The sequence below is a fragment of the Bos indicus genome, chromosome 5, assembly GCF_029378745.1.
Source record: "Bos indicus isolate NIAB-ARS_2022 breed Sahiwal x Tharparkar chromosome 5, NIAB-ARS_B.indTharparkar_mat_pri_1.0, whole genome shotgun sequence".
Classification (NCBI taxonomy): domain Eukaryota; kingdom Metazoa; phylum Chordata; class Mammalia; order Artiodactyla; family Bovidae; genus Bos; species Bos indicus.
This window is the reverse complement of record NC_091764.1, coordinates 110,022,517-110,047,103: the sequence shown is the minus strand read 5'-3', so window position 1 is coordinate 110,047,103 and position 24,587 is coordinate 110,022,517. Positions and strand designations below refer to the sequence as shown.

At 53.5% G+C, this 24,587-nt stretch overlaps 2 protein-coding genes across 2 annotated transcripts in view; both read right to left on the bottom strand.

The window, feature by feature from the left end:
* The window catches only part of TRIOBP (TRIO and F-actin binding protein), a 57,460-nt gene extending 48,209 nt beyond the window's left edge, over positions 1–9,251 (bottom strand). Inside the window, exons 1-4 of the mRNA XM_070790381.1 lie at positions 9,091–9,251; positions 3,819–3,958; positions 2,349–2,523; positions 1,096–1,267 (exon numbers count right to left, since the gene is read on the bottom strand). Coding sequence (XP_070646482.1) covers positions 1,096–1,267; positions 2,349–2,523; positions 3,819–3,958; positions 9,091–9,204 — 601 coding nt within the window. The 5' untranslated portion in view covers positions 9,205–9,251. The remainder of the gene's footprint in view (positions 1–1,095; positions 1,268–2,348; positions 2,524–3,818; positions 3,959–9,090) is intronic.
* Positions 9,252–19,765: 10,514 nt separating this feature from the next.
* On the bottom strand, positions 19,766–24,441 carry NOL12 (nucleolar protein 12). The gene is made up of 6 exons (XM_019961771.2): positions 24,268–24,441; positions 22,868–22,973; positions 22,545–22,593; positions 21,887–22,029; positions 20,504–20,601; positions 19,766–20,195 (listed from the first exon to the last, which is right to left on the bottom strand). Exons 1-6 carry the CDS (start codon positions 24,348–24,350, stop codon positions 20,030–20,032), a joined length of 645 nt encoding a protein of 214 aa, XP_019817330.2. The 5' UTR covers positions 24,351–24,441; the 3' UTR covers positions 19,766–20,029.
* Positions 24,442–24,587: the final 146 nt, after the last annotated feature.

Below are 24,587 nucleotides of genomic sequence, written 5' to 3'. Positions count from 1 at the left end.
TCAGCAGTTTCCTCAACTAGAGCGCCACGTCCAGAAGGCGTTCCTCTGAGTCCTTCCCCGGCTGGAATGAAGCTCTTTCTGCTCTGCCTCTGTTTCTGCAGCTGTTTCTGCTCTTCCTGTGTCCAGGGCTTCTGATCTCCTGTCTGTTTGCTTTACTGAATGATGAGCTTTCTGGGACAGAGACCATGCCTATCTCCCCCTGAACACCCAAGGTGTCTAGCATAAGGTCTTACACACAGTTAGTGCTCATGTGTTTGATGTCTGAATGCTACAGGGGCCGTGGGAAGCCCAGACTGCCCCGTGGGGTTAGGACATGGGTGCCCCATCTCACATTTCCAAATCCTCGTGATGCTGAAGACACAGGCCCGGAAGCAACACAGTGCAGTAGTGATGGAGGGCCCAGCATCCTGGGCTGACCAGTGTCACAGGCATCAGTGGGCTTGGCCTGACCAGCGTCTTTTGTTTTTCTCTGGAAACATCACCTTAATTTCCTCCAGGCCATCTCCTCTCCCTGACTCTCAGACCATGAGGTTTGCACAGGGGGCCGATCCCATCCCTGGTCACCAGTTTGGGCACAAGAACCATGCTGGGTCCAGGGAGAACCCTTCCTGGGACCACAGCTACATCAGTAGGGAAGACTGTACCCTTTTACTGTGGGAGTTGGAAATTAGGTAGGATATAGCCTGCCACTGCTGCAGCTCAGCTTGTCATCATCAGGGGAGGATCTGGCTGAGAATGAAGCCCACACAGAAGTAAGCAGAGCAGAGACCAGATTTCTGATGCTGTCTGAACACCTGGATCCAGCCAAACCTGAAGTCATTCCCCTAGACGTTCACTCAGTCAGTTTCTGTCACTTACAACCTGAAGACCCTGACCCACCAGTTGTGAGATGATGTATTTAAAGCAAGTTGCATGGCACATTATGTCTGCTCCATAATTATATGGGAACTGTTACTGTTATTGATCTAAGCTGTCAAAATAAGATGTACCCAGGGGCCCATGTGACCAGAAACCTGGCTATCTGGCTCCAAGTTCCCGGGCCATCACCACACCTGTGGTCCTAAGGACCAACCTGGCCTGGCAAAAGGTACTTACCCTCCTTTTTCTGGCCTGCAGTGTCTCCTCCTCCCACAGGGGACTGGGTGAGGAGAGGAGGAGCCTTGCGGGCACCGTCAGCCCTTGGCACCTCCTGAAACTTCCGTGGGATCATCACGGTGAAGTTGTCCCCACTGGGGGCCTCCTCCCGTCTCTCAACAGTGTCCCAGTCCTGCCAGAGAAGGGGAGGAGAAAGTCTGTTTGGAATGCAAAAAGAGAGAGCCCAGGGCCTGCACTCCCCGCGTGAGATGGGTAGAAGGAAGGGAGAGGAACTGACATTGAAAGAGCACCTGCTGTATACTCAAGACTGTGCTGGGATCTTCAATTGACCCTGTGCAGTAGGTACGTTCACTGGCGCTAAGACTTTGCCCAAAGTCACTCAGCTGAGAAATGGTTTATATGGGAGGAGACTCGTACCCAGGGCAGTCAGACTCCATGTAACAGCAGGGCCTTGGTATAGGGGCCCCACCCCAGAGACATTCCAGAGTGCCCATAGAAGTAGGTGTTCAAAATCTAGCCCCACTGCTTCCCAGATGCATGGCCTCAAGTAATACGATTCTCTTCTCTGAGACTCAGATTTCCTGCCCCAAGTCAGGGCCATAAAAGTCTCTACCTCAGAGAGGGGTGGTAAGACTTTCCAAGACATTGCCCACAGGCTGGGATGTTTTATTCTGAATCTTCTCACTTTCCCTTATGTTCTCATGGATAGTTTGCCTCTTCTGGCCCAGGACAGACCTTTGAGGGTTGAATGTCCCAGGAAGTTCCCCTGAGTCTCCTCTTTTCCCGGCTAAATGGCCGCCCCCCCTGCCCCGCCCTCGCTGCCCTTGCCAGGCCCCCCAGCCTGCTCTCTTTCCTCTGATCCTTGGAGATTTATGCCAGGGCTGGTTATGGGGCTGAGCAGTGTGACCAGGGCAGGGCCCAGGGCCAGTCTCACTCTTGCTCTGGGCACCACACCCAACATCCCAGCCTCTGTGAACTGAGAGATTTTGGCAGCCGGAGCCCGTTGGTGATTCACCGGGAGCTGAAATGCCTGCTTCCATCTTGTCATAGCCAGATCTTCAGCCCCCCTGGGCCGGCCCTGCAGAGTCCCCGCCCCTCCATGGGCAGCCCAATATGCTGGCTAAGTCTGCAGAGGACCTGGGCTCCCTTCCCTGGTGTGAGAGGCTCAGCCCTGTCTGGAGGCTTGGGTGGGATCCCAGGGCTGGCCCAGGGCTGACACCTGCTCTTGCCCTAGCCTCCCACCCCCATCTCACCACCAATGATGAGTCGCTGGTATCATCAGGGGCTTCACTGGTGCCAGAGTCAGGGCTCTCGTTGAAGCTGCCACACGGGGAGGAGGCCAGGCCCTCCAGGTAGGGAGCTGCCTCAGGTTCCCGGCTCCTGGAGGCAGCTGTGAAGCCCTCTGCCAGGAGCCCTGCTGGCGGGCCCCTGGGAGAGGAGACAGACTCATGACTTTATCCCTCAAAGTAATAGGAGTTAAGGAGTAACACCCCACCACCGCTCAGGTACACACACAGCCCATGTTTGGGCGGAGGAGAAAGCTAACACCAAGGGCTGTCTGTGCTCTGCCCTTCACAGGGCCTATCTCGTTTAGCTCCAAAAGCCTCTCTTTTAAGTGAGTGTAATGATTCCCATTTTACAGATGAAGAAACTGAGGCTCACAGAAGTCAAGGGACTGGCCAAGGTCACAGAGCTAGGAAAAGGCAGAAAAGCATTGTGACTCAGGGCTGTGGCCCCAGCCCTAACCATGTCCCTGGAGCAGAAGAGAGAATCCCAAGCTCGGTAAGACTAAGAAGACAGAATAGTGCTGGGCTAATGGGGGGCTTTGAGAGGTAGCAGGGCTCCAGGGGAAGTGACAGGGCCACCAGTCTGGATATCAGGGAGGGGGCTGTAAAGAAAGCCCTGCTTTAAAGAAGCCAGTAGGTTAGAGCTAGCTTTATCCCCAAAGAGTGACCCACAGATCAGCCTGTGAGATAGAAAAGGGTGATGACCCTTAAAAGAGGCCTGTGATCAAAGAAGTTTGAAATATATTACATACTTCTTCCTTCCCCACCCAAAAGCACAATGCATGCTAGCAAACTAAAACCTCTGACAAGTCCTGCAAAAAAAGATATTCAAATTTGTTTATCCCAGACTTTCTGAAACATTTGAATTCAGCACTGTTTTGTTTTTAAATAGGAACACACAGTCCCAAAACAATGCTGATGTGATTCAATAACTCTTTAAAAAACAAAACAAAACAGGGAAACTGAGGTATAAAAAGAGGCCAAAACTTGCTTTTAAGTTCCCACAGCCCATCGGGGAGGGAGCTGAAGCTAGAACTCAGGTTTCAAGGCTCTCGGCCGTGCCCTCCAAGGCACCATGGCCCCAAAGAGGGACTTCAGTCCAACGGAGGCCCCGGAATGGAGACAGCCTGGAGCGGTGTATGGTCAGGTAGGTGCGTGATAAAAAGTGCCCCTGGGTGTGAGACTGTCTAATCTTTTAAAGCAAAAGGAACCAGGAAATGTGAGCAGGCTCTGGGCCATGCCCACGCAGGGTGGGTACACGGCTGCTCCATCCCTGAAAGGAACATGCCCACTGCTCCTATGCCCAGGCCAAGTGGATGCACCATGTGACCCACGCCAGCAGCCATCACAGGCTGCCATCATGAAGGGGTGTGGGGAGGGATGGGTGAGGGCATCCTACCCCGGGAACCCCTCCTCAGGCCCCAGGGTCCTACCCACCTCTCAGGCTCTGGCCCACGGCCTGGACCCACCACAGACTGGCAGCTGGAGGTCGGGGTGCCAAGCGAGTCCTCAGGGGCAGGCCGGCGGCGGGGCAGGTCGCAGTAGGGCACCTCAGCACTCTCAGGCCTCCCAGGCTCCTAAGACAGAGTTGGAGAGGAGGCAGCTCACGGCCCACGTGGGGGCTCCCCTCCCCCTGCGCCGCCCCTCCCCCCACCAGCTGGTGTGGAAGTCTCCAGACAGCTCCTCCTCGGGGATCTCTGCTTCTCAAAGAGAGCTGTCTGTCAGACTCGAAGCGCCCCTGGGGACCCAAGCTGGGGACTGGCAGAGGTACAGGGTGTGTGCATGTGCACACGTATGTAGGTATGTGTTCGTGTAAATTCCTGCAGTGTGTGCAAGGATTTGCGTGTGCACGTACGTGTGCATGGCCAGTGGGTACGTTGGTGCGTCTGTTTGCAGAGTGCATAAACGTTTGTTTATATAAACACATGCATCAACATACCCACTTGATTTGTGTACACAAGCAAGCCTGTGTGTGTTGGCACACATGTGTGAGTGTGTGCCTGAGGATGTGAAGCGCACAAAAGGATCCCAAAGGGTCTTCTGTCACCAAGAGACATGGATGAGGACCGAGGGGGAGGATCAAGTTGACCGGAGAATGTAGGAAAATGTCTAAGGGAGGAAGAGATGGGAAAGGAGACCTTGGAGAAAAGGAGAGATACACCCTCCAAAAGGAGAGTCTGGGGCTCCAGGGCTGGAAGGTCAGGGTCCCAGGAGTGGGGACGGGGCCCCTGAGCCGACTGCCGGCTCCTCGCTGCCTGCAGCCTTGAGCAGGGCCACACCTGCGAAGGCAGGTGCTGGGTTCATCCGGGGGGAACGGCTGCTCACCTCTGGGACGGCCCCCCCATTTTTCCCCATCTCCTGGGGTGGCAGGGCCCTCCCTCAGTAGGGGGGACAGCGGCCGTGGCACTCTGCACCCCGCCTCCTCTCGGGTTACCTGGGCGGCGGGCTCCGGCGGTGGTGGCTGTCGGCTGTCAGCACCTTTGTCCCCGGGGGGCTCCGGCTCAGGCCCCCGCGCTGCCGCCCTCCCAGGCCCTGACTCTGGGCCGTGGCGGCGGCGGCAGAGGCAGCGGAAACCTTAGAGGGCCCAGCTGCGGGAGCAGGGGCCCCTCATTACTGTTTCATAAGCAGGGGCCCAGCCAAGAACAATGCAGGACATGAAACCGCAGGAACCCGATCCTCACGGCTCACCTGAGAGCAGGGGCAGGCGGGGGGGCCTGGGCACGGGCTCCCTGGGGACCCTGGAGCCCAGAACCAGGGCGGAGGCCACAGCCCCAGGGTGGGCACAGAGTCTCCAGCTTCCAGGGAGGCCACCCCTCGGGGACCTGGGCAGTGCCAAGGAGTGGGCTGGAGTGTCTGCTGAGCCAAGCTGAGCCAGAGAACGCCCGGCTGGGTTCAGTTTCACCCCCTGCCCCGGAGCCAGATTCTGATCAGCGCCCGGTGGCGGGAGGTGTCAGAACTGCAGCCCAGCCTGGCGCCTTGGCTGCCCTGGGGACCTTGCCACGTGAATGAAGAGGGAGCGGCTCTCGGGGAATCGTCAAGGGGTCCCAGCCCAGCTGGGGCCACCAGGACCCCCAGTTTGTCATGGTACCTGCTCCCTGCTTTTACCTCCAGCCCCATCACTACCCCTCACCCACACGAGTAGGCCCAGCAGCTAGTCCCCAGCTCTGATTTCCTGTCTGGCGGGTCGGCACGGGCTCTGGCCTCAGACCGACATCAGGCCCAATCCTGGCGCCTCCACTTCCCAGCTGAGTGACCTCGGCCTAGTGACTTCCCTCTCTGAGCCTGGTTTGCTCATCTATAAAGTGGAGGTAATTAATGGACCCTCCTAGGGGTGTTACAAGAATTACATCAGTTAATATGAGTAAAAGGCTTATAACACTGCCTGGTCTGTACATATTAAATATCATAAACAATGTAAAAACATTCAGTGGAATTTTATTAGCGTTGAATCAAGGATATGTTAAATACACTTAAGAAGAGATGCATTGAAAAGGAATGTGTGGAGTCTGACGTACAGCAAGACCCTCCCACTCAGCCCCTCACCCCTCCATCCAGAACCTGGCCATGACCTGGTCAAGACTGTGTGATTCCCAGGGATAAGCCCTCCTGCACCTCCCACCCAGGGAGACTCAGCTGAGAGCAGAGCAGAGATGCATCCAGAGCCTAGGAGCCTAGGGGAGCTGAAGTAAGCTTCTGGGAAAGGGTTGCTCTGGGGCCTGGGGCCATTTCTGCATTTCCTTTAAAAAAAAAAAAAAAACTCAATTTTTTTTTAATGTATCTATTTTTGGCCATGCCCCATGGCATATGGGATCTTTAGTTCCCCACCAGGGATCAGACCCCATGCCTCCTGCCTTGGAAGCTTGGTGTCTTAACGACTGGACTTTCAGGGGAGTCCCTGCATTTTCTAACATAGGTGAAGACATCAGAACTGGCTCTAACCCCAAGTGATACATGTATCAGGCCCCTCAGGAATGAGTTTGCTCCGCAGTGTAATTAAGGATCCCGCTGGGAAATGCACAGCTCCATCCATGCCGGGGGTGCTTTTTTAACCACAGATTTCGTGACTCCACATGTTTGAACCTGTTCATCTGTGAGCAGGGCTTTCATCAGTGCTAGATCCTGATGACTCGAAAGCCTCTATCTTCCTCTGAGTCTGGTTCCTGAGCTCGTTATAGTAAGTAAACCCCCCTCATCCTCACTGTGTCCCCCAGGCACCTCTCACTCACCACCCCAAACAACTCCAAACAAACCTCTTATCCCAGGAACCCTGCCCCAGGAAAAAAACTTAGCAGTCAGCCATGCTCTGGCCCCTCACGTTACTCAGTGACCAAATCCTTTACATGCTCCTATTCAGTTAGTTTTGAAATGTGTCCATTTGTCTCCATCCTCAAATCTCTGTCATCTCTGATACGAGTAATCGCACTTTTCCTCTTTGGTCACCTGGGTCACTCACACTCTCTGCTGTCCTGCAGTCATAGTGACTTTTGAAAATGCAAATCTGATCACATCGCTCCCGTGTTTAAAATCTTTAGTGGTTCCCCATGCCTCTCAGGGAAAAGTCTAACGTCCCCACAAGGCTGGTGAGACCAGCTCCGCACTCCATTCTCCATCCTTGGCTTCTCTCCCTTCTCAAGTGTGCCTCCTACTTTTTGCCTCAGGGCCTTTGCACACACTGTTTCCCTCCTCTTCCCCCAACTTTGCTGGCCATGCCCTCATAGTCCTCAGCAGGCGGCTAAAATATGATTCACTTGGAGTAACACTCCCCAGTACCCCACCATTTATCCTCATGCCACTTGCTCTTCCTTTACAACATTTATCTCAACCATAATGAACTATTTGCCTGATTACTTTGTCTCCATTTCTCTTGCTTGACTACAAACCTCATGAACCAGAAACTCTGTCTGTTCTATTTAGCACTGTTTCCCCAAATCTAGCATAATGCCTGACACATTTTCAGCACCTCTGCAGGACTTCCCTGGCAGTACAGTGGTTAAGACTCCATGCTTTCACTGCAGGAGGCAAGGGTTTGATTCCTGGTCAGGGAACTAAGATCCCACATACCATGTGGTACATCCATAAAATTAAAAAAGAAAAAGAAGGAAAAAAGCACCTCTTCAATACATGTGAACACACAAGGTGGCCCATGGTTTCATCTGGGAAGGAGTGGGACTGAGACTAGCGCTTGACATGTCTGAACCCAGGTTCCTTCTGTTCCAAGTTTGCCATCCCCCCACCCACTGGGAGAAGGTCATCTGCAGGGGAGATGGACTCAGAGGGCTTTCAAGCATCTGCTTCCTGAACTTGGGGCTGAGGGCTGGGGAGCTATTTTTGGCAGTATCAGGACAGGTAGAAAAGAATCTCCCAGGTTTATTTTTCTGGTTGGGAAGATGGAAGAAAGGAAGCTAGTGTGTACTGAATTAGCCACACGTGACTCGGGCTACGAGGGCTGGATGCCCTGAGGGAAAGCATTTGTTGCCCCACCTTACCCATCAGGAGAGTGAAACCAGAGAGGTCAGTGACTCATGGTGACACAAATGGCAAACCAGGACTGGGACTCTGGTCTGCCTGGCTCCAAAGCTGAACAGCAATTCCCTTATAATGACCACTTCTCAGAGCCTAACGCTTGCATGGAGACGGCCACCAGGCTCAAGAGGGGCACTGGGAATGGCAGAGTCATTAGGAGGTCAGCGTCAAGCACTCTTGAAGAGTCACGGTCCCATGCTTCTTTTAGCCCCAGGTTTACACAGACCAGGGCTGAACCTAAAACTTCATCCATCACAAAGTGAGAAAATGCCTCCCCTTTCACTCCTCCAGTACCTTCAAGGAGAAAGCCCTCAGTGGGTATGGGATATCTATAATGCCTAACACCTACCAGTCTCCCTTTTAATAGACAGACAGCAGGACCCAGGCTCAGAACTCCTTTTTTAAAAAAAATTTTGGTCACCCTACTTGGCATGTGGGATCTTAGTTCCCCGACCAGAGATCAAACCAGCACCCTCTGCAGTGGAAGCACAGAGTCTTAACCACAAGACTGCTGGGGAAGTCCCAAGCTCAGAGCCTTTAGCCTATAACAATACTTCCTGGTAAGAATTTAATGACATTTCTGACTTTCTTTTTCCTTTTCTTTTCTTTCCTTTTAACCTTCTATATGAAGGACATGATCCTAGTTTTCTATTTGTGGTGGTGATGTAAACTTTTGTTTTAGTATAAGTTTAAAAAAGGGCATGGATTTAAAGAATAATACAGCAAGTAATGGGCTTCCCGGGTAGCGTTAGTGGTAAAGAACACGCCTGCCAACGCAGGAGACATAAAAGACGCAGACTTGATTCCTGGGTCAGGAAGATCCCCTACAGGAGAGCATGGCAACCCACTCCAGTATTCTTGCCTGGAAAATCCCCATGCACAGAAGAGCCTGGCGAACTATAGTCCACAGTTGCAAAGAGTCAGACACAACTGAAGCGACAACACAGCAAGAAATAGGTTATATGAGGCTTGGCAAAAAATGGTAAGAGCAGAAGGAGAATTACTGGCATTTGGGAAACATGAACGTGGTTCTACTGCCTCATTGTACAGACTGGGGAAACTGAGGTTCTGACCACAAGGAAGGTCAGTGTCTGGGCTCAGCTGCAAGTTAGTGGCCCGGCCAAGCACCCACATCATAGACTCCCTTGTCCCAAACCACCCCAACCACTCCAGGAAGCCTACCCACCTGGTGCCTTGCTCTGTGGGCCTCCTCAGGGTGGCAGCAGTCCTGACAGCAGCTCTGGGCCAGCACATCAGCTTCAAAGTGTTCACAGGGGGCATTTCCAGCCACCCCCTCCATATCAGTTGAGTCAGGCCAAGGCAGCTCCTTCAGTTCGATGGTGGGGCCTGGGAAGAATGGCAGGGGGAGGCAAAGACCAGCTGACCTGAACTCCAGCCCCGGTTTAATCCCAGACAGCCAAGGACCAAGGAAATGAGGTTATCCATCAATTCTTTCATCTGTTCTTTTATTCATTCAACAAACACTCATTAAGCACCTCCTAAGCACCAGGCACTCTGCCAAGCATTTGACATGTGATTTCTACTCATTACTGCAGTGTTGCTTGAAGTGTATTTTGAGGACCCTGCGTTAGACTCAGCTGAGCTGCTTATAAAATGCATATTCCCAGTTCCTTCCATCTCTGGAGATAAGACACTTACACAAGGCATTTATACAATGCATTTTATACAAGTCTCCTAGGTGATTCCAATGCACTCCAAAGTTTCAGTGCCCTTGACTTACAGTTAACATGCATTGTAGATAAAATGAATGCCAATTTCAGATGAGGCAGCTAAGTCTCACAGAGATTCCATAACTCACTTAAAGTCCCAGTGGCTGAACTGGATTCAAACCCAGGCTGTGTGTCTTCCTGCACTCTCAGAGGTGGGCATGAGGGACACTGGATCACACTGTCCACTCACACAGATCCCCTGGGAAACCCTGGGAAGAGAGGCAAGTGGCCAGCCAGGTATTTTCAGAGTTGAGGACAAAATCATGGATGAAAGTAGACAACAAAAGGTCACACAGCAAGTCTGGCAGAGCTCAGCCAAACAGAAACCCTGGAGTTGTGAGGAGCACCGGGCTTTCCCCGTTGGGCTCCACTGAGGGCTCCAACCCCATGCCGTGGGGGTGGGGGGGGGGGTGGGCAGGGGAGCCCCACTAGAAGAGTGTGACTTGAAGATGCTCTTCTCACCCCCATCAAGGCGAGTGGAGTGAGAGTAATCCATATCCCCAAGCACACATGCACTTTACCTGCCCCTGGTCAGCAGCTCATACCTGTCAAGTTTCCTCCAAAGTGTCCCAGGGGATCTGGCCTTAGTTGCCAATCTCAGCGGAGACCTGGAGGATTTCACATCCTCCCCTGGGGCAACCAGGGAGAAGATTCCTGGCTCCTTGACCATCAGACCTGGGGAAGTAGATGGGTACTGAGGGGGCTAGGGAGCACCCACTGGCCCTTCGGTAGCCCTGGGGTCTCTAATCCACCCAGGGCCGTTATCTCTCCTTGTCCTTCCCTGCTCCCAGTGGTGGGGGGTGGGGGGAACGCATCGGTCTTGCCCAGTCTGGGCGGTTCCTTCCTGATCCCGCCACATAAAGGAGCCTCAGACGAGAACGCTGCTTATTTCCCTGCGGGCGAGTGTGGGGTGCTCAACTACACGTGCCCTTCACCGATCCTGCTTCCTCCTCCCACCCCCAACCAATTAAGAACCCTTCTCTAAAATGCACTTTAGGTGTGGATACAATGAGAAACCTTCAGCGGACATGCATGCCCCACCCGGAGAATGGATCCCTGGACCTCTCTCCATCCAGCTAGTCAGACAGTCCCTCCCCGTGTCCCTCACTCCTCTACCTTTCCTCACTAGCCTCCCCTCCCTTCTCACCTTTCCGCTCGCGGTACTGACCTCGGCTCGGGTTTCCACACACAGTGGGTGCTGGGGTGGGGTGCCAAGGGTCACAGCCTCTCTATTTTAACAATGAATCAGAACGTTGCCCGGGAGGTGGGCGAAGACCACGCCTCTGCCGCTCTCGCATAGGTTCTCCCTAGGTGCTTCATTTACATGAAGAGTGTGGGATTGGACAACCCGAGGGCAAGGGGCGGGGAGAAGGCGGGGCGGAGGCGGGCGGCGCCCAGAAGTCTCCGAGTGCGGGACCCGCCGCACGTTTAGCCTGAACATCCGCGTCAAGGTTCCCAGGAGGCTCTAGGGGCGGCTGGCACTGGCAGGTCTGGATCTTTCTAATCTCTTTCCCTTCGGTTCATTCCCGCCGCAGTTCCCTAGTCTGGCTTTAGCCCATACCTTGGGCTAGAGACTTAATCTCTCTGTGCCTCAATTTTCTAATCTATAAAATGGAAATAGTAACTGTTGAGGACAAAATGAAAAGCCCAGGAATTTTCAACTATTTGCACATTCATTTGCACACTTCCATTGATGTGGCGCTCACTCATAAAATGCCCAGCTCCTCCTTTTTAAAAAATATGCCTTCTTTTTCAAGCTGACACCCTGAACTGTGTGCCAGCTCCTGTTCCAAAATCTTTACATCTGTGAGGATGTAGTAACCTGAAGGATTCAGTGCCAAGGTCCTCATTTCACAGCAACTAGGATCAGAGAAATTAACTATCTCATCAGCGTCACCCAGCTAGTAAGTGGCAGAGCCAAGACTAAAATCCTGGTGTGTCTGGACTCTGCTGGTCACTACAGAGCACCTTCAGTCATTAATTCTTTCAGACACTTACAGGTACCTGGTACATGCCAGGCCTGTGCTGGGCACCAGGGAAATGGTAATGTGAACAAAGGGTGGCTCCTTCTGAAAGGGCACACCCACTGTCTATTGGGAGAGACGGACCTCTGAACAGGTCATCCTGGCTCAGGATGGAGTAAGTGGAAAGCACATCTCATAACAAGGATAATGATCTTTCTCCTCAGCCCCAATTACTGTAAGCAAAACAGGGAGTAGTCGGCCTTTAGCACTTCTTGGCTGTGTGACCTTGAGACAGTTACTTGATCTCTCTGAGCTGGGGGTGAGGTGGGTGCTTGGTTTGAGTTTGAAGCTCAGGTATGGCCCTCTACCCACCATCAAGCAGTAAAATCAGGAGCCAACTCAGGGTGGCACTACTGACACTTCAATTCGTTCAATACTTACGGAGCCCCTGCGTTGTCAGTTGTATATGCTGAGGACTCATCAGTGCACAAAAGAGCAAATCTCCTGTTTTCAGGGCACTTACATTCTAGTGGAGACAAACAGATCTCAAACAAGATAAATAAGCAATACATGGAGTGTATTGGCTGGTGGTAGTGCTAAGGAGAAAAATGAAGCTGGGTGGGGGTGGGGGTGGAAGTGGCTGGTGTGGGGAGGGAGTCACTTCTTTTTTGGGGGAAGGACTTTTATTTTTATCCTTTTTTTTTTTTTAACTGGAGGATAATTGCTTTATAGTGTTGTATTGGTTTCTGCCATACATCAGGAATCAGCCATAGATATACACATCTCCTCCCTCTTGAACTTCCCTCCCACCCAGGGCATCACTTCTTAGATAAGGTGGTCGTGGAAGGCCGCTCTGAGATGGTGACCTTTTAGCTAAGACCTGGAGAAGACAAGGCAGAGTGAGCCTGCAGGTCCCAGGGAAGAGTATTTCAGGCTGCGGGGACAGAAGCAGCAAGGCTGGAGTGGAAAGAATAAGGGGGTGAGGGGGAGAATCAGGGGGCAGGGCTGGTGGGCTGTTCTGAGGGGCTCTCTGCATCTCTGGAGCCTGCCTGGTTGTACTTCTCCAAGGCAGGGGAAACCGTGGGGGGTCGGGCAGCAGTCAGGGTCCTGAAGGAGGCAGGAGGAGGGGCTGGGGAGCCAAGGGTGTGTCGGGAGGAGTGAAGGGGGCTGTTTGAGGAAGCCCCCTCCTGAAGGGGACAGTGGTAGTTTCAGCCCTGATATGGGAAGGCCAGCTACAGCCCCATTATATAGACGGGAAACTCCGACTCAGCTCCTCGATGACAGTGCCTGGTCTAAAAACACTCTGAGTTCTGTGGGGTGGCTCAGGGCATGATGGTGTCTCAGCCAGACAGCATCACCTCTTGTCACCATTTCGTCCCAGTCTCCCATTCCTCTTTCAGATCCCTAAAGTGTCTGTGCCTGCTCGCCTCCACCCCTCTGTTCACACCATTCCCCTGGGCCAAGATAACCTCTTCAGAGATCTGGGGAAGTAGAACAGTAAGTGGCAGTTCTAATCCCTTCTATCCCTCTGAGCCTCAGTTTCCTCACTATTCAAGCAGGAATGGTCATCCCAGGCCTCCTGGCTCATCAGCCTGTTGGAGAATCACGTGGTCTCAGCAGGCAAGATAGAGATGAAGGGGGCTGTGACCCAACTGAGCATGGGCAGGAAGGCATGAATCTCTGAAGGGGTCATCAGGGCAGGCTCCAGCCTAAGGCTACCCTGTGAAGTAAGTGGTGATTCAAAGCCACCAGGCTTGTTTTTACTGGAGAAGCTGAAAATCTGAACACTTAGATGAAACCTCAAATTTTTAAAATATGGCTAAGTCAAATTGCTTTTAAACACTGTGTGAGTAACCAAATGAATCCTCAGGACTTCTCTTTCATGCAGTGTCTCTGGAATGGTAAATCACAGATTGTCATCCATGGACAGAGCAGCCTAGTAGGCTGCAGACCATGGGGTCGTGAAGAGTCAGACACGACTGAGCGACTTCACTTTCACTTTTCACTTTCATGCATTGGAGAAGGAAATGGCAACCCACTCCAGTGTTCTTGCCTAGAGAATCCCAGGGACGGCGAAGCCTGGTGGGCTGCCGTCTATGGGGTCGCACAGAGTCAGACACGACTGAAGTGACTTAGCAGCAGCAGCAGCAATGACTCAGGACTTCCCTGACGTCTCAGCAGTAAAGATCCCCTGAACAGGTGATCCTGGCTCAGGATGGAGTGGGCAATGCAGGAGACATGGGTTCAATTCCTGGGTTGGGAAGATCCCCTGGAGAAAGAAATGGCAACCCACTCCAATTTTCTTGCCTGGGAAATCTCATGGACAGAGGAGCCTGGTGGGTTACAGTCCATGGGGTCTCAAACGAGTCGGACACGACCTAACGACTAAACAACAACAAGAAGTGATGATTTAAATGCCACCCCCTGCAGGACGCCCTCCCTGGTCATCCTATACTTGAGGGAGGGCTCCCTCTGTCAGGATCTTGGGCATGACTCCCGTTGTTCCTAGGATGTCTTTCACATTGTCGACCTCGTGAGTGGCGCCCCCTGGAGGTAAGATCCTGGATCTCCACTTTCCATTTCTCAGGCCTTCTTCAGCCAGTCTGGCAGTGTTAGTGTATGTAAGTAGAGTATCACCTATGTGAGGAATGACCCACGACTTGGGCATACTTATGTTCTGGGTCTTTCCCTGGAGATGTACATGTGCCCAGCCAGAGACCACCTACAGCTTAAATCCCAGCTCAGACAGAGAGACAGTGAATAGTTAGAATTCAGCTAAAGGCATGTCCTGGCACACATCAGGGTGGGGTGAGGGTCACCTAAATCTGCCTCACCTGCAAAATGGGCTCAGTGGAATTGCCTACCCTGTGGGGTTACCATGAGAACTCAGTGAGTTAAACCAGGTAAAGAGGGACTGGTAAACAGTGAGTACCTCAATAAATGTTATTATCTCTCTTCAAGTCTCCTCGTCTCCATCCCCATAGATACAGTTCAGGGAATGTAAGTCCCTGGAGGGCAGGGACCACCCTGTTTTGCTCAGTGCTAAGCATGTAAGAAATGCTGGGCTGGAAGAAGCACAAGCTGGAATCAAGATTGCTGGGAGAAATATCAATAACCTCAGATTATGCAGATGACACCACCCTTATGGCAGAAAGTGAAGAGGAACTAAAGAGCCTCTTGATGAGAGTAAAAAGTTGGCTTAAAGCTCAACATTCAGAAAACTAAGATTATGGCATCTGGTCCCATCACTTCATGGGAAATAGATGGGGAAACAGTGGAAACAATGTCAGACTTTATTTTTGGGGGCTCCAAAATCACTGCAGATGGTGACTGCAGCCATGAAATTAAAAGATGCTTACTCCTTGGAAGAAAAGTTATGACCAACCTAGATAGCATATTCAAAAGCAGAGACATTACTTTGCCAACAAAGGTCCATCTAGTCAAGGCTATGGTTTTTCCAGTGGTCGTGTATGGATGTGAGAGTTGGACTGTGAAGAAAGCTGAGCACCGAAGAATTGATGCTTTTGAACTATGGTGTTGGAGAAGACTCTTGAGAGTCCCTTGGACTGCAAAGGAGATCCAACCACTCCATTCTGAAGGAGATCAGCCCTGGGATTTCTTTGGAAGGAATGATGCTAAAGCTGAAACTCCAGTACTTTGGCCACCTCATGTGAAGAGTTGACTCATTGGAAAAGACTCTGATGCTGGGAGGGATTGGGGGCAGGAGGAGAAGGGGACAACAGAGGATGAGATGGCTGGATGGCATCACTGACTCGATAGACGTGAGTCTGAGTGAACTCCGGGAGATGGTGATGGACAGGGAGGCCTGGCGTGCTGCAATTCCTGGGGTCGCAGAGTTGGACGCGACTGAGCGAGTGAACTGAACTGAAGCATGTAATACTTTACTAAGCACTTCCTTAATGGTGCTCAGTAAATACTTGGTTCCAGTCTTTCTCACACCCTCAGTGTTCCCTGACCATGCCATCAGGGAGATTGCTCTCAAATGAATCCCTGACTTTGACTCTCCTCAGGCTAAACCCCTGCCCCCCCAACTCAGGGACTCCTGCTGGCCACCGGATAAGGGTCCAGATCCTTAGCTCAACACCTGAGACCCTTAAGGTTCTGGTCCCTTCAGGCCTCTGCGATTTCTCCTCTCCTCTGACCACCCCTCCCCAACCTCTGCTTCCCAAGGGCTCTCTGCCTGCCTGCCCATCCCCTCTCCCACCCACCTGGCCAAACCATCTTTCAAGACTCATGTCAACGTCACCTCTTCACTGTTCTGTGCCCCACCCCCAGGCCTATACATCAAACCCTGACCTCCAGGGTGAACTCCATGTGTCTGTCTCTCCCATGAGATGTGAGGGTCATGTCTTATTAGTTCTAACAGTAACTTTTGATGTACTTAATCTGAGACTCAGTCTTCTCATCTGTCAAATGGAGCTAGTACCCACGACACAATACTGTTGTGAGTTGATAATGTCACTAGCACATTGGAGGCGCTTGATAAATTTGTTTCCTATCCTCCTTCAGCTGATTATTTGCCAGTCATGGTGACTAAGAGGGAAGGGAGAGAGCAAAGTTCACTGGACAGGGAAGGTTTCAGCAAAGGCCTGAGGGAGATGATTGTGGTGAGGTGCAAAAACTAGATTTAGAAACTTGCAGACAGGCAAACATGGCACTAGGGCCAAGAGCATTTTCAGAAAGATTATTTCAAGGATTATATGAGAACACTGGTGGGGAGGGGGACTGACTTCAGTGTAATCTAGCCAGAACTGGCTGAAAACCTAGGGGCTCCAGTCCTGTGTGGGGGTAGACACACAGAAATGACCGACACAAACTTCCCACTCTGCTCAGGGCCTGGCCGGGGGAGAGAGGGAACCCAGTGAGAACATGATCAGTGTTTAAAAGGAAGAAACACAAAGTGTACCTGGAGCCCAGATGAAGAAATGACTGATTCCCAGGGGTCGGGAAGGCTTCCCAGAGGAGGCAACTGAGAGCCAAGGAGAGCAGGGCAGGCTGAGGGCAGCCTGTGAGCACCTAAAGGGAGGGCTTCTATAGCGTCTGAAGGAGGCAAATGCTTGTTCAGAACAGGACTTTGCTAAGATGGACCTGCTCACGAGCGCAGGGAGTGAGCTCCCCACACTAGGATGAATTGGGAACCTCTCCCCAGAACCATCCACATAGCCAAAGGGAGGGCAACAGCTCAAGTCTAGGGAACATCAAGGTCAAGGGGATTTTTTTTTTCATATTTATTTAGTTGGCTGCACGGGGTTTTGGTTGCAGCATGCAGAATCTCGTTCCCTGACCAGGGATTGAAACTGGGCCCCTTGAATTCGGGTCACAGAGCCTTAGCCACTGGACCTCCAGAGAAGTCCCAGGATCCAGAGGATTTTGGAACAGGAAGCTAAGGCTTGCCTGACATCCAGTCCCTCTCCTCCTCAGTTCCAGACCCACAGGGCGGCTCCACCTGGCCTCCTCACCCTAAGCTCCCAGGGAGAATCAGGCTACCCCAAAACCAGAGCCTACTACTGAGCTGAGGCCTGGCTCCCAGTAACTATGGCCATGGCTTTGTTTTACTAGCACAGGCCTGACCCATCAGGAAACTTGTGTAGTAACAGCAACGGATAAGCCTCTGCTATGGCTTTAGTTCCACAGTTGGATCCCCTCCAGACAGCCCTTTAACATTTCTGGCTCCTGTGGGACAATCTGCTGCTTGCACCCCAATACCAATTCCCTCGTCAGCAACACACTCCCCAATTCCTAGATGGGTACATGGTTCTCCAGAACAAGCCACGCTCCTCAGCCTTCCTGACAGGTAGAAGTTCCTTCTTCCTCCTGCCCTAAAGCCTTTGCTGCCTGCGTAATAGCACCAGCATCATGTGTTTCTAAAAGGAGGGACCTGACTTTCATCCCTTCTTCCTTTCTGTAACTGAGAGGCAGATATGATGGCTGAGGCTCAGGCAGCCATCTTGGACCACGAGGTAGAACCTGTGTTTAAAACGACACAAAACCAAAAGCTAAAAGCCTGCCCTCTCAGCTTCAGGCTCGCTGCCTTCCATTTCTGTTAACCTGAAAACTCTAGCTTTATATAAGCCAGTTATTTTAAAATCTTGTTTCACATTATATGTAGCTAAATCTAATCTTTCCTGATTAAGCTCCTAAAGGCCCCAAACCGCAGGGCCTGACGGATGGACAGTGACAGGAAGAATTCAGGTAGAACATGGAAAGTTCTCCAGAGGGTTCTCACTCCAGCACTTTTGATCTTAGGATTGACAAAGATTACCATGATTCAACTTTCTTGGTCTGCTGGATGAAAAAAGGGCACAGGTGGGAGAGAGACAGATGAGAATTTAATACAGATCAACATTACAAATATAGATTGTAAGTTGTGAAAAGACCCTATGGCACTGGGGACAGAGAGCAGGGTCAGGCGTGTGAGAAGCAGCTGCGCACACAGAAGGTGCACCCAAAACGTCAGGAGCCGTGGGAAGTGGTTCATGCACGTGGCCTCACTTCAGCCTCCGGGCAGGCCTGCGAGGTAGGTGTCTTATGACACTTTACATGTGGGGTAACAGTTCCAGGAGGTCAGCAGCAGTGGGCTCACACAGTGGGCCAGCAGTAGAACTACGACTCAAATCCCAGCCCGGCCACGTGTGCAGACCCCGGGCTCATCTCTGCTCCTGCTCATGAGGGCGTCAGGAGACTCACTGCCCTGGGTCAAGTACCAGAACCATCTAGATGGCCCAGTAACAGACCCTGCCATCTGCCATGGATGGAGGCAGCCAAGTGAGGCGAGTGGCCCCACCCTAAGCCACATGGGGAGGACAACAGGAAGGCAGCAGGGAGATCAGGTGGAAGGAGCCAGAGAAGCCAGGTCATAGGGCCTCCCAGCCATAAACCCTGAGCTTCACATTCCCACGGCCAGGTGTGGCCTTCAGATATGCACAGCCAGCACCAGATGGGGTGGGTTTTTTTGGCTCTACCGGGTCTTCACTGCTGTGCAGGCTTTTTAGTTGCAGCACGCAGGCTCTAGAGCAGGGGCTCAGCAGTTGTGGCACACAGGCCTAGTTGCTCTGTGGCATGTGTGATCTTCCCAGACCAGGAATCGAACTTATGTCCCCAGCACTGGCAGGTGGATTCTTTACCCCTGAGCCACCAGGGAAGCCCCAGATGGTGGGTTTTGATGGTGATGGGAGAGCGCCTGCCCAATGCAGGGCCAGGACTGTGTCCAGCAGGCCCTCCATGGTGAATGAAGGGGAAGGCCTGCCCTGCAGACCCCAGATCCCTGCCCCCTTGGCTCCAGGAGCCCCTGAGTGCAGGGGCGGAACCTGCATTCCCTTCACACACACTCAATAGCCCACCAGCTTCACAGGGGCTGAGAGCTCACCCTTCACCCCTCTGCAGTCCTGGTGTCAGGACTGGGCACGGCTCCCCGAATCAGGGCAGCACCCGAAATTCCTGGGCCCTGGTCCACAGCCACAGGAACCAGTCAGCGCAAGCAGGGTCTGAATCTCCAGAACAGGTGCTCCGGCTGCCCACCCTCGCACCACATCCACCTGCGGCAGGCGGACCTACACCCTGCCACCAGCCCAGCTCCGTCATTAGAGCGGGGAGTGTGAGTGACACAGGTCATTCACCTGCTGCAACAAGGCTGGTTTCCATCGGCTCTGAAGCCGCACCTGGAAGAAGTGTAAAGAATCGGCAGCCCTCACCAAGCACCCGCCAGCCACGCTTTCAGTGAGGAGAGAGAGATTTTCTTTACAAACGACTAATCACTCTTTTTTTGTTGGGCTGTCTGGGAGCTGCTGGAAGCCTACAGAAGCTGCCCACGTTTGGGGGTGAGAATACTCCCGGACCCCCCATCTCCACTCCTTCGATGTCAGCTGAGGAGACCAGCACGGCCAAGGGGAGGCACAAGCCCAACTCCCAGCTGGGAAAAGGCAGAGGCTATCCCTGCTCACCCACGGGCCGGCGTCCCAGGGCTGCAGGCAGACTCTGTGTCTGCCAGGGGTGGCGCCGGGCTTCAGCCCATCAGGGGGCCCAGGCCTAGCACCACTTTTACATACCCAGAGGGAGAACTGCTGGACAGCGAGGGTGACCCACGTCCCCAGACGCCTGCCCTTGGTGTGCGGCATCAGGGTCAGGGACAAACCAACCACACGTGTGCTTAGTTTCACAAATCTGATGAAGGTCCAGGGAGGTTCACATTTGGCCAGACGCCCCACACTTGGCCCCCGGAGGCTCCTCCTGGGGGAGGCCAGCTCTCAGCTGCCCGCACCTTCTGGAGTCCAAACCCCAGGCTGGAGGGGTGCTGGCCTCCCAAGCTTGGGCTGTAGTCATTGCCTGGGTGCAGGCTGGGTTATGAGACAGCCCAGCTGAGACGGGACAGGTCCTTGCTGACAAGGCTGGTGCTTGGCCGGGGTCTCCGAGCTCACTCCCCGCTGTGCCGGGCTTTGCCTGTCAGCCGGCGGCGCCGTGTTTTGCTGGTACGAGTGGCGCTCGGGGGCTTCTTGGTGGTGTCCTGGGCCCGGCGAAGACGTTTCTTCTTGACCTTCTTGCGACTGTGTGCATGCAGTGAGGCCGTGAGAGAGGATATCCTATGGGAGGAATGCTGGTGAGGCCTGGGCCTCAGTTTACCCTGGGGAATAAGGTATGGGTGGAAGGGTGGGTAGGGGGGTGCCTGACAGCCCAGCTCATGGAGGGGAAGTCAGGACAGGCCCCAAATGCCATTCTACAGGCAGCATGCTCTGTCCCAGAGGGCCTGCCAGCTCCTCAGCTCACAGCGACAAAGGTCCTTTACCCCAGGCACTCTGCCCTACACCACCCACCATGGGCCAGCGGGAGGTGACTGTCACAACACCAGCCACAGGAACAGGCTCACAGGGGAGGACAGGCCAGGGCTCACCGCTGGGACAGCAGAGGGTCCCTGGACTTCCTGGGTAAGGCTCTGGTCGGCTTCTCCATGGATGACACCTCCTCCTCAGGCCCAGACCCGGCCCCTTGCTAAAGAAGCACAGAACAGGAGTGGCGGATCAACAGGCCTGAGCCTCCTGAACAGTCACCACTCTGCTGCCTCCCACGCCTGCTCGGGGCTCAGAAGGCGGCTCTAGGTGGCGAAAGGCCACATGTGCCCTGAAGCAGGAATGACATGGGGCAGAGCTGGGTTCTGAAGTCCTCCACCGCCACGGCCCACAGTGGGCACACTCCAACACTCGCAAATGGAAGAATTCTAAAATGGAGACAAGACTGGTCTTTGCATCAGACCAGACAGAAGAAAGGGCTTCCCGGTGGCTCAGATGGTAAAGAATCTGCCTGCAATGCGGGAGACCTGGGTTCAATTCCTGGGTTGGGAAGATCCCCTGGAGAAGGGAATGGCTACCCACTCCAGTATTCTTGCCTAGAGAATCTCATGGACAGAGGAGCCTGGCAGGCTATAGTCCATGGGGTCTCAAAGAGTCAGACACGACTGAGCAACTTTCACAACAGAAGAATAAGCATCAAACACAAAGCGAGTGTGAGCTCAGAAAGGATATAATAAAGCAGTGGCTCTAGAACTTAAAGACACTATAACCCACTCGAGGGGATGTGGTTTACCTGGTAACTAACTATACACGTGTGTGTGTTAGTCACTCAGTCATGTTCGACTCTCTGCGACTCCATGGGGTGTAGCCCGCCAGGCTCCTCCATCCATGTGATTTTCCAGGCAAGAATACTGGAGTGGGTTGCCATTTCCTTCTCCAAACTATACACATACATGTGCGTAAATCCCTACACAACCCAGACACAAGCTTAACTGAAACATAGGTTTCATAAGACAACACCTGCTGGGATGCTTTCTGATACTTTTGATATTGTTTCTTTTTTTTTTTTTTTTTAATGCTGGTTGGAACTTGCTATGACTCACACCTCACAGGTCAGAGCAGAGAGACATGTCTTGCAGGGGTAGCAAGCACAACCAGCCGCTCTCGAGGGCTTCTAGTGGACAGACCACCCTTATCCTCACAGCGACCCAGCAAGGCAGCTGCTATCATCAGTGACCCCCAGTGTACTGGTGAAAGGAAGAAGCAGGCGAGGCAGAGAAACCTGCCCAAGCTCCCACAGCTGCTCATGGTAGAGCTGACCTCTGAAGCCCCAGGGTTCAGGGCTTTGGTCCAGGCCCTGGAGGGTTACCCAGAGCAAAGAGCCCCTTGTACTGGAATCCTTGACATGGACCAGCGCTTACTGACCCGCTTGATAAGCCAGGCTGACCCTGTGTCCCTTCTTCCCCCAGGCTGGGAGGGAGCCCCACCTCAGGCGTGGGCAGGCCGAGCAGCCGTGCCCCTGAGAGGTCCAGGTCGCTGATGGTGGTCACGGTGACTGTGTGGTTGGGGTGGTCGTACTGCACCGACTCTGTCTTTGCTGTCACCAGCCGGTCTAGCTCGTCAGCCTCCTCTGTGCAGGGTGGGTACAGGACCAGGCCTCAGCCCAGGACACAAGCAAGCAGGCTCCAGCACACACCCCACCCCTGACTCCAGCCCTGGAATGTAATGGCCCCCTCTACTCTATAGAGTGGCACCCAGGAAGTCACTGGCTCCAGAGCCTGGCCTGCAGACAAATGCTGGAAATGACCCAACTCCTCCCTTCATGCTCCAGGGACACCCCAGACCACCTGGTCCCCACCAGGATCCCAGGAGCTGCTGCCACCCCCAGTCCCTCCAGGCCTCAGAAACTGGGCTTTCTGCTCAGGATCCATTTGCCAAGAGGTCTGGGTCTCCTCCTGGTCTCTGATCCACTGACATTTAGAGGTACCTGAGGACACCCCTGGCTCCTAGGGCACCACCAAGATCCCTAAAGCTAGGGATGTCAGCTTCTCTGCAGTCCTTGTACCCCTTCCCTTCCACCCACCAAGGGATAAACAAACTCAACCGACTGGCTATTCTCCAGGTCAGGTCAAGGACTGGACTTACCCAGAGCCTCCTCTCTCTCTGCCAGCATCTTCAAGTATTCCTGGTGGCGCTGAAACCGAAGGGAAGGCAACATGGTGAGTATGGCCTCTCAGCCCAGACACTGCTCCCCTCCAGGATGAGTAAGACCATGGCTTGGAGGGAAAGATCAAGAGATCTTACCCTGAACCTTCCCCACACCTGGACCACGGCATCTCTATCTGCATAAACTGCACGCCAGGCCTGCCTGCCCCCTCCCCTCAGCCCTGCAGGTGCCCCTATTCGGGCCAGGGAGGCTGCAGAGTCCCTGGGAGTCAGAGACACTCTGCTGCCCTCTCCCTCTGCACCTCTTCCCGGAGCTTCTTCTGCTCCTCCTTCAGCCGCTGCTTGATCTCCTCAATGGCTGCCTTCTTCCGCTCTACCTTCCTCTTGTGGAAGCCTGTCAGGTACTCCCTACAGCAAAGAGGCAAGAGAAACAAGACACAAGGGAAGAAGGGCTCACTCCAGGAAAAGGTGGGGAAAAAAGCTAATACTGCACTCACCATGTGCTAAGCACCATTCCAAAAATGTAAACATATTAACTCATGTAATCTTAACAGCATGCATATTGGGTAGTTATTGTTGTTCAGTTGCTCAGTCACGCCTGACTCTTTGTGACCCCATGGACTGCAGCATGACCTGTCCTTCACTATCTCCTGGACTTTGCTCAAACTCAGATCCATTGAGTCAATGATGTCATCTAACCGTCTCATCCTCTGTCACCCCCTTTTCCCCTGTCCTCAATCAGGTACCCATTCCCAATTTACAGATGGGAGACACTGAGGCAGAGAAAGGTAAGATGACTTGCCCAAGGGGGTCAGAGAGTGTAAGGTTAGGGAAAGAGAGGGAGATGCTGCCTCTTTCCCCACTCACTACCCTCCTGGGCTCTTAGTTGCCAGCAACAGGGCCAGGTGGTGGACATAGGCTGAGAGCCTTTGAACCTAGAGCCGGTGAGGGTCCCTTCTTCACTGGCAAACTCTATTCCTCAGTGAATTAGGCCGCTTCAAGAGGGGTTTTCAAGGCCACCCTCACCCAGACCTCCACAAACTGTCCATTGGACCAACACCCATTTCCCCAGGACTCTGCCCCTCGACTCGTCTGTAGGTCTTGTTGATGCCTCCCTGAGTTTGCTGACGATGCCCCAGCACTTCCTTCCCCACGCTCCATCTTATCTCAGTCCCTCTCATCTTCCTAGATCTGGCCGCACCATTGCTATCTGTTCTGGAGCCCAACACCAGGCTTTTCGCTGACCCACTACCATAGGTCCCGGTGGCACTCTGAGTGGTGCTAGACCACTAATTCATTCACTAATGATTTTCACTAATGATTCATTCACTAATCATTTTCATCCAAAACAGCTGAGTCTACTGTGAGTCCATGGGATCGCAGAGAGTCCGACAGGACTGATAGTCTGAACAACACAACTGCGAGTGAGACCGCCAGGCTGGGGAGGGTGAAGCCCGCTCTCGGGCCGCCCACACAGCATCACAAGGCGGCTTGGGGAGCAAAGAAGCGACGCGAGGGCGGGGCGGGCGATTCCATCCCTCCGGGCTGGGGGGGCCCAGAGCCGCGGCTTCCACCAGCCAGGGCTCCGCACCACGCCGAGAAGGCGGGACCGGAAGGGCCCTCCGCGTGAGCGTGTGCGGACATACCCGGCCTCGGCCTTGCCCGGCGGCCCGAACGAGATCCGCTCAGCCTTGGCACTCACCGCCGCTTCTCCTCGTCGAAGCTCAGGATGAGCCGCTGCCGCCGGTCGTCACCATCTCGCTTCTTCTTCTTGTTGCGGCCCATAGCACGAACTCTCCGGCGGCGCGTATTCCGCGCACCAAAGACACTTCCGGCTGTAGAACCGACAGCCTCCCGGAAGTGCTCCGCAGCGACGCTCTGCCGTTCCGCTCGCCGGACCCCGCCTTTTAAAGGGGCCGCCCTGCGTTCCTCCCGTCCCTCTCTATTTCGTGTATAACAGGCGGGATCTCTGCCCCCGCCCCTACGCTCCCCACTCCCCGCAGCTGAACAAGGTGATGAACA

What these genes read in the sequence shown, in the direction of transcription:
- NOL12 (XM_019961771.2), bottom strand. Translation starts at nt 24,350, where the DNA reads ATGGGCCGCAACAAGAAGAAGAAGCGAGATGGTGACGACCGGCGGCAG. An exon ending in TTCGACGAGGAGAAGCGGCG is followed by an intron (nt 22,974 to 24,267) that starts GTGAGTGCCAAG and finishes TCTTTGCTGTAG; the next exon opens with GGAGTACCTGACAGGCTTCC. An exon ending in TCGGCCTGCCCACGCCTGAG is followed by an intron (nt 20,602 to 21,886) that starts GTGGGGCTCCCT and finishes GTGCTTCTTTAG; the next exon opens with CAAGGGGCCGGGTCTGGGCC.